Source organism: Glycine soja, chromosome 13, assembly GCF_004193775.1.
Source record: "Glycine soja cultivar W05 chromosome 13, ASM419377v2, whole genome shotgun sequence".
Lineage (NCBI taxonomy): Eukaryota > Viridiplantae > Streptophyta > Magnoliopsida > Fabales > Fabaceae > Glycine > Glycine soja.
In genome coordinates, this window is record NC_041014.1 from 1,826,085 (window position 1) to 1,834,417 (window position 8,333).

An 8,333-nucleotide genomic window follows, 5' to 3' on the forward strand; every position below is an offset into this window, starting at 1 on the left:
ATCTAACATTTCATGCAAACTATCCAAAATTTTCACTATTAGACTGATTTTAGTGCCATGTCAGAATTAATTTCTAGTCAAATTAAATTAATGAGGGAATGGGTTTAAATTTTAAACACCAAATGGTAACGAAGGATATATATACACTAGAAAGCCACTAATTCTAAAGCATCTTTACATCACCTTTACGAATTAGGATTACCTTCATCACGGGCTGAATATAACCCGATTTCCACTTGTCACTACATGTCAAAAATGTCCTCTTACACAGCATTGCTTTTTTCTTATTCCCCTTGTCCATGAAAAATTGAAATCGTAGTTTTGGACATAACAACTTGGCCCTCTTTTTTCACAATTTTTTTTGTCACTTGATCGACTTTGTCCGTGAATCCAAGCTGAACGAGAGAAGCTCATTCATTCTGCCACACCGTGGGCCCCACCTATATATCCTGAACGATTTTTCGGTCCTTGAAGTCAATGATTCATCGCAAAAAAATGAATAATTTAATTCCAATTGTTAGGAGTTAGATTTAGATTTAGATTGATTGATTGCCACAACTCTTGTCCGTGATCATTAAGACTCACGAGAAAGAAAGAGAAAAAAACTAGGGTTTTTTTAGGGTTGGATCATGATATAAAGGCCCCTCATTGTATCTTCACTACTCAAACATATATTCCCCCTTTCCCTAGTTTAGCTACCTACCTCAATCTTTCTCATGGGAAAGTTTGCCCTAGCCAATATCCTCTTGGTCCTTCTCTTGAACTTGAGCACTTTGCTCAATGTTCTTGCTTGTCCCTATTGCCCTTACCCTTCTCCCAAGCCTCCAAAAAAGCCTCCCGTTGTGAAACCACCGGTTCACAAACCACCAAAACCATGTCCACCACCCAAGTCATCTCCAAAACCACCCCATGTACACCCTCCCTATGTTCCAAAACCTCCTCACTACCCTAAACCACCAGTTCATCCACATCCACCCCATGTCCCAAAACCTCATCCAAAGCCTCCAGTGCATCCCCATCCACCTTATGTCCCAAAACCACCAGTTGTGCCAGTTACACCACCATATGTTCCAAAACCACCAATTGTGAACCCTCCCTATGTCCCAAAACCGCCTGTTGTGCCAGTTACACCACCTTATATCCCTAAACCACCAGTTGTGACACCACCATATGTCCCTAAACCACCAGTGGTGCCAGTTACACCACCATATGTCCCTAAACCACCAGTGGTGCCAGTTACACCACCTTATGTGCCAAAACCACCCATTGTGAAACCACCAATTGTTTATCCACCAGTTGTGCCAAAACCACCAATTGTTACACCACCTTATGTGCCAAAACCACCCATTGTGAAACCACCAATTGTTTATCCACCAGTTGTGCCAACACCACCAATTGTTACACCACCTATTGTGTATCCACCTGTTGTACCAACTCCACCGGTGGTTACTCCACCCGTGGTTACACCACCAAGTCCTCCAAGTGAAACACCATGTCCACCACCACCACCACCAGTGGTGCCATACCCACCACCAGCACAACCAACATGCCCCATCGACACCCTAAAACTGGGGGCATGTGTGGATGTGCTTGGTGGCCTCATACACATTGGCATAGGCAGCAGTGCCCAGCAGACCTGCTGTCCGGTGCTTGCAGGGCTTGTGGACTTGGATGCTGCTGTGTGCCTCTGCACAACCATTAGGGCTAAGATTCTTAACATCAATATCATCATCCCCATTGCTCTTCAGCTTCTCATTGACTGTGGCAAGACCCCACCAGATGGATTCAAGTGTGCAGATAGTTAGTTAATATATAATTAATTATTATGGTAATGCACCAAGGACCAAAGTTATATTTTTCAACCCTCTCTTTCTTTCTTTTCTTCTTTAATCAGTTTTCACATCGACTTTACATATATGTCTTGCCTTTTTCGTCATGTCATTCACCATGTTCCATTTCCTTCCTTGTTCAAAGTATACTTACATAAAGAACATGGGGGGAAAAAGTTATATATATCAGACTGCTGTACTCTTCTCCCTGAAGAATATAACCCATACATGAAATCAGCTGAGCTAAAGAATTTTTGAAATACATACTAATAAATACATACTAATAAACACCCTATTTCGGTTAGAACAGGATCCTTCTTTGAAAAAGTTTTTTTCTTTTGGGCAAGAAAATTAGGGTTTTATGCTTTTTACTAAATTTTCCTTGAAAGATTCAAAGCTATGTATTTATGTATGTATGTAATAACAGTATTCTCTAACTTAATGTTCACAGGAATTGCATAACTCATGCATGAATAAAAACAAGTTGAGAAGATCGATGTAGTGAAGGAATGGTCTTTCGTTTCTCTTTCATCAAGTTGTTGTATACCAAAGGCCAAGGACAACATAATTGTACTATGACTCTATGAGGGCCAATATTGGTATACTTGTTCAAACTACATAATTTTCTGATCTGCCTTGTATACAAAGTCATGCAATATTGCCATAGCATCTTTTTAATTATTTTCTCTGTTTTTCTTTGTCTATTGCATGTGTGGTTCTGTGTGCATGTCAGCCTGTGTAAGCTTTCCCGTGAGTACGTTGGGAAATGTACTAGTAAGCGAAGCTTTAGATTTTTCTTAGAAATGGTTATCTTGTTTCACGTTTTCTCTTTTATGCATTGCCTTTGTACAAATTATAATACTTTATAGCCCAGAAAAGATATAATAGGTAGGACTTACGAGATAGAAGAGAAAATTGGTATATATAAGTTTATAATAATTACCAAGTAATAAAATGTTCTTCTTTTCGTATGTCCTTAAACTGGATTACAATTTGTGGTCTATAAAGGATTATTTTAATTTAATTAAATTTTTAATTAATTTCATAATTAAAACTAGTATACTGAGTATGTATTCTAATTTGTTACTTGTTATTTATTAAAAATATGGTATAAAAATCCAATTTAAATGTTTTTTTTTTCTCTTTGACTCTATTAATTCCCCCACGTACTAGTCTTATTAAAAGTTAAACTTCACTAAAAGGATGTTTGGTTGGGATAAAAATGGACGAGACAAAAAAAAGAAGTAATAAAACTAATTTAAGTTTGTTTTTATTTTTTAAAAGAAGTTTCTCAAATGATAATAATGAATAGGTAAAAGTTAATCTGACAGATCAATAATATTTTTATAATTTATTTTTTAATTATTTATTATGTCACTCCTATTGTTATTATTGTAAAAGTTATTATATAAACTTTCTATGAAAATAATTTTACACCATGTGATATATATATATAAACTTGTTATGAAAATAATATCAAATGTAATATGATATCGGGAGTAACCTATCATTTCTAATGCGATAATATAAACGTAAAACCACTTCTGGAAAGTGATTTATAGAGTTCAATTATTATTAATATAACCCTGAATAGGACAAAGACGTAACTCACATCAAAGTAAATATATTATACTTCCTCTTTTGCCTGAATAGATAAAAGCCTGCATCATTTATTGCGTCAGAAGATTTATAGCCAGCTGTAATTTTGTCCGCAAGATAATTAAAGCAACGCTAGGTGTATTTATTTGGTGAATAAATATATGTATAATGCACTTTTTTACTTTCTTTCCTGATTTTGGATCAAAGCACACGAGAAGGGCAAATGATTTAAATGGAGGTGAAAGAAGAGAAGAATGAGAAAATAAAATTATATACTTCAATTGATTAAAGAAAAGAAAAAATAGAAACAACATATAGAAAATTATAAGATATTTTAATTAGTATACAAGTATTATAAATTTTTTTTTAATATTTTTAATATTAGAAGAAAAAAACTTCCTTTTTATTTTTAACTAGAGAGACGTTCGTGCCGATGCACGGACTCATACTTTTATTTGAATATTGATAAATGTGAAGTATGTCAAAATATATGTAGGGAAAGGAAAACATTAATTTAGGAATGTATTTGAAACTAATATGATTGTATGATAGAATGCTTTTGATGGTGCTAGAAATATTATGATAGTAACATCTTCTACGGAGTGGGAGACTATACAACATAGTGTTGATGTATACTGCAATATAAGAAATTGTATACTAATAAGCATAGTATATTGTAAACATATAATCAGAAATTGACAAAGTGAAAATGAAACGAACAATTAGTGTTTGATAGAAAATGAATTTTAATAATGAAAATGTACATTAAAAAAAAGGATTTGGGAAGCATACCATGATTATAAGTTTGAAAAAACTTCTTTGTATACTACATTAATGGTAGTATTTTTGGGAGTGCCTTGATTATCATGAATAAGAATGTGGAGCCCTTTTTTGCTTTGAACTCGTGAAAGTGCAACATATAGCTGGCCGTGAGAAAAAACTGGGGTTGGCAAATATAATCCAACATGTGCCAACGATTGTCCCTGAGATTTGTTAATTGTCATTGCAAATGAAACCATGAATGGAAATTGTCTTCTAATTAGCTTGAATGGCCATGGTGAATCAGAAGGAGAAAGATTCATTCTTGGTATGTAAGTTCTATGACCTATGTTGGACCCAGTAATAATCTCCGCTTCAACAACACTTGAACCAAGTCTTGTAACAACAAGCCTAGTTCCGTTGCATAACCCATCAGCTTGGTCCAGATTTCGTAGTAGGATGATAGGCGTACCAACCTTGATTATGAGCTTGTGATTTGGTATGCCTGATGTCTTCAATGAGTTTAGAAATTCAACTGTTAGTACTCCAAATGCAGGACTGAGTAGTTCATCTGATTTGTCAACAGAATTAGCACTACAATACTCTTTCTCCTCACCAGGAATCAAAGACAGGACATAGTCATTTATTTTATCAACAACATCTTTTGTAGAGGCAAGGACAACTCTTTTTTGCAAGAAATCGCCATTGCTGTAGTTGTGTAATAAGTCTGGATATGTTGCTTCAACAATTGCCTGGATAGGATCTTGAAAGTCCTTGATAAGAAATTCATCTGGGATGGTGATTTCACCATAACCATCATTAGGTTCTGCAAGTTTACCATCACCTATGTCTAGCAACCACTCAGAAAATTGTTTTAGTTCATCCAAGTTGGAATGGTCAGTAGGATTTGATTGCAACCGCATATTTTTAGTCAACTTTAGAATTTGACAATGGTTCCAAATGTAAGATGAATTTAAAGTTGCATAGACAAGAACGATTACCTCTTGGCACAACAGGTAGAATTTGACGAAAATCACCACAAAAAACAATGACCTTTCCTCCAAAAGGATTGTTGTTGTGCATGATGTCCTGTAAACTTTTGTCAAGGGCCTCAATACTATATCTGTGACACATTGGAGCTTCATCCCATATGATGAGTTTTGTGATATGCAACAATTCAGCCAAATCACTCCCTTGATGGATATTGCATGTCGAATTTTTTGTTGCAGGGACAGGAATAGCAAACTTAGAATGTGTTGTTCTACCACCAGGCAATAGTATCGAGGCAATCCCACTTGAAGCTACTGTTAAAACAATTCCTCCAGTAGAGCGTATAGCAGATGATAAAGTTTTCCACACAAATGTCTTGCCTGTGCCACCATATCCATATAGAATATAAATTCCACCTGATTGAGTTGCAACCACATGCATAATCTTATTAAAAATAGAAGCCTGCTCATCTGCATTTAGTAATGTATGAATGATTTATTATTAGTGTGGATTGTTAGGAATTCATATTGTGTTAGTAAAAAGTAAAAAAATTTATAAATACCTGTTAGCGACTGGTAGCATTTGTCAAATTCGGCGGCCAATATCTCCCTGTCATAAGCCAATTCATTGTAGATGAGATTATTTTGGTGCTCCTTGGCGGCATATCCTAGTGGGTATGGCATTGAAGGAAAATCTCGTAGGCTTTTCCTGTTGGCTTGCAAGAGGTTTTCAATTTCCGTCAAACAAAGATGCATTTTTTCTTTGTCTGTTAGTTGGATGCCTATGAATAGTAAAAAATGACATTGTCAGTTATGAACCGTATGATTGATACGTATTTATTTAGGATTTATGAAATTACCTTGTCTTCTATGATTAAATACAATATCATCTACCATCCATTGCCAAGTTTGTTTCCACACATATTCTGGCCTATCCATGGTATTCATAAATAGCAGCTTCACAAATAACTTCCTAAGATAGTGTGGATTTCCTCAAGTGTTTGCTTCTCGTAAGGCACCAACAAATTCTTGATCACTTCCTAGAAAACCTTTTGCAAAGCATGCTTCTCTGAATGTATGATAGACAACATTTTCTACTGTTTTAATATCTTCGTAACATTGTGATCCTTTAGCAGAGGAAAGCATCATCCTCATGTAGAACAACTCTCCACTGGAAGGGGGCACCCAAATCAGCCTGCCAATAGTATTTCCTTATTTCCTTGGTTTCCAGCATCTTTTTCGTGCATCATAAACAAATTTGGACACATATTCAGCATAAGTAAGATCTCGTCCATGATGGTATATTTTATTAGAATCCATCCAAGCTGTGAACATTGATTCTTTGATTGTACTCTTAGCCAGTACTGTGCCAATTTCTTGACTATCTTTCCAATAAACATGCTTTTGATTTTCTAGGTGGAAATAAAGACGTTCAACTGTCGGTGCACGCCAATGCATTGGGAATGCAAAAATCTTCCAACATGCTTTAGGAGCCGACACATACCTGGATAATGAAAAATAAAATAAGAACACAATATTTGTAGTAATTATTAATTTTATTAATTAGTTCATAACAAAGGGTTTTTTGTCTATAGAAGAAATGCAATTTAATGAGAAGATGATGGATACATACCGACAGTCAAGATAATGTTTAATTTCATCATGAAATTGATTGTGTGTGCCATCCTGGTTTTGGTCATTGACAATAGCTGTTGTAATCCGATCAGATCCTTTATTGATGTACTTAAACAAATATTTTATTGAGGTACTTTGATTGCACCATTCCACATTTAGGTGTGTTCTATATTTGAGTAACAAATGTGGTCTATATGGGACAACAAATCGATTATCGTGATGAACACCCTGCTTTTGCACAGTCCGTCTGATGTCTCTTCTTCTATAAACAGGAAAACCATCTTGGTCAACAATTGTGGCTGGCTGAAACTTTTTTGGGAAAAACCTGAAACACTTGCCATTGGCCATACATGGTGCCCTTTTATTAGCTAGTCCACATGGACCATGCATCATGTGGTTGGAGACAATTTGATACAATTTTGGATCTGTGTCCTTGTTTGGTATTTCAACAGAAATTATGTTGTCAATGTCTTCTGGATTTGGATACTTATTTGAAGGATGCAAAAAGATTAAGATATGAGCATGAGGCAATCCTCTTTTTTGCCACTCAATGGTGTAAACAACTGTATTACAAATAAAATATCAGTAGCATGATTAATAATGTATAATTGTAAAATTGTAATGTAAGCAAAAATTGATGTAGGTGGTAGTTACTTACATGCAAGAATGGGACCAAATACATGTCCACTCTTAAGATCATGCATCAACTGGTTTAGTTTCATTTTGAATACCCGTGACACAACATCAGGGCAATCATGAGCTGTAAGATTTGACTTTGCAACTTGTCGTTGTATTTCTGGCCATGCTAGATTACACATTAATGTCAAGAATAGATCAGGAAATCCAACATGGGCACAAATTGTCATCCCATCAAAATACAATTGTTCCATGTATCTCTGACTACCAACGAACGAACTTGGTAGTATAATTCTCTTACCTTTTTCATTACCTTGGGTTAAGGGTTGATTATTACAGTCATTTAAATTGATGTACTTGTCAACTTGGAGTTCTTGTTGATGTTGTCTAACATAGTTTAGTTTTTGAGACTCAATCATACAATACCCATCAACATCCCATTGGTGAAACAATCTTCTTGAATGAAGTATTGTTTGTGCTTCATTATCCCTTGATTGCATCCTGTAACAAAAATACTCACGCATGGTAACTTTGTTCCTCTTTGCAGCATGGCTATGCGGATGATGCTTATGAAGAATGTTTGGTCTGTAGCCATCTTCACCGTGTGGGTACAAAAGAGGATATTGCAAAGGTAAATATGCAGGATGAAGTTCATTTATTCTTTGCAGCATGCCTGTTTGCTTCTCAATGATGATATCTCTGTTATTTGTTGTATGCTCGTCACCAACAATTAAAGCAGCCACTTCAGAAGCATTTGGAAAATTATATAATCTGCCATTAGTTTACCTGTCACTAATGAGTTTTAGTTTCAGGTCACACACTTCAGAAGAGTCTAGTTTATCCCTTGCCATTCTGAATTTTTGTGCATATGGATTGTGGGTATCTA

General features: G+C 35.5%; 1 protein-coding gene and 1 pseudogene across 1 annotated transcript; one reads left to right on the forward strand and one right to left on the reverse strand.

Annotated features, from left to right (window-relative positions):
* Nucleotides 1–643: 643 nt before the first annotated feature.
* LOC114382150 (36.4 kDa proline-rich protein-like) lies at nucleotides 644–2,663 on the forward strand. The gene is made up of 2 exons (XM_028341385.1): nucleotides 644–1,828; nucleotides 2,281–2,663. The coding sequence occupies exon 1, from the start codon at nucleotides 717–719 to the stop codon at nucleotides 1,803–1,805; it is 1,089 nt and encodes a 362-aa protein (XP_028197186.1). The 5' UTR covers nucleotides 644–716; the 3' UTR covers nucleotides 1,806–1,828; nucleotides 2,281–2,663.
* Nucleotides 2,664–4,225: 1,562 nt separating this feature from the next.
* Nucleotides 4,226–6,397, reverse strand: LOC114382151 (annotated as a pseudogene).
* Nucleotides 6,398–8,333: the final 1,936 nt, after the last annotated feature.

Excerpts from the sequence above, each read along its gene's own strand:
- LOC114382150 (XM_028341385.1), top strand. The coding sequence starts at position 717 with ATGGGAAAGTTTGCCCTAGCCAATATCCTCTTGGTCCTTCTCTTGAAC.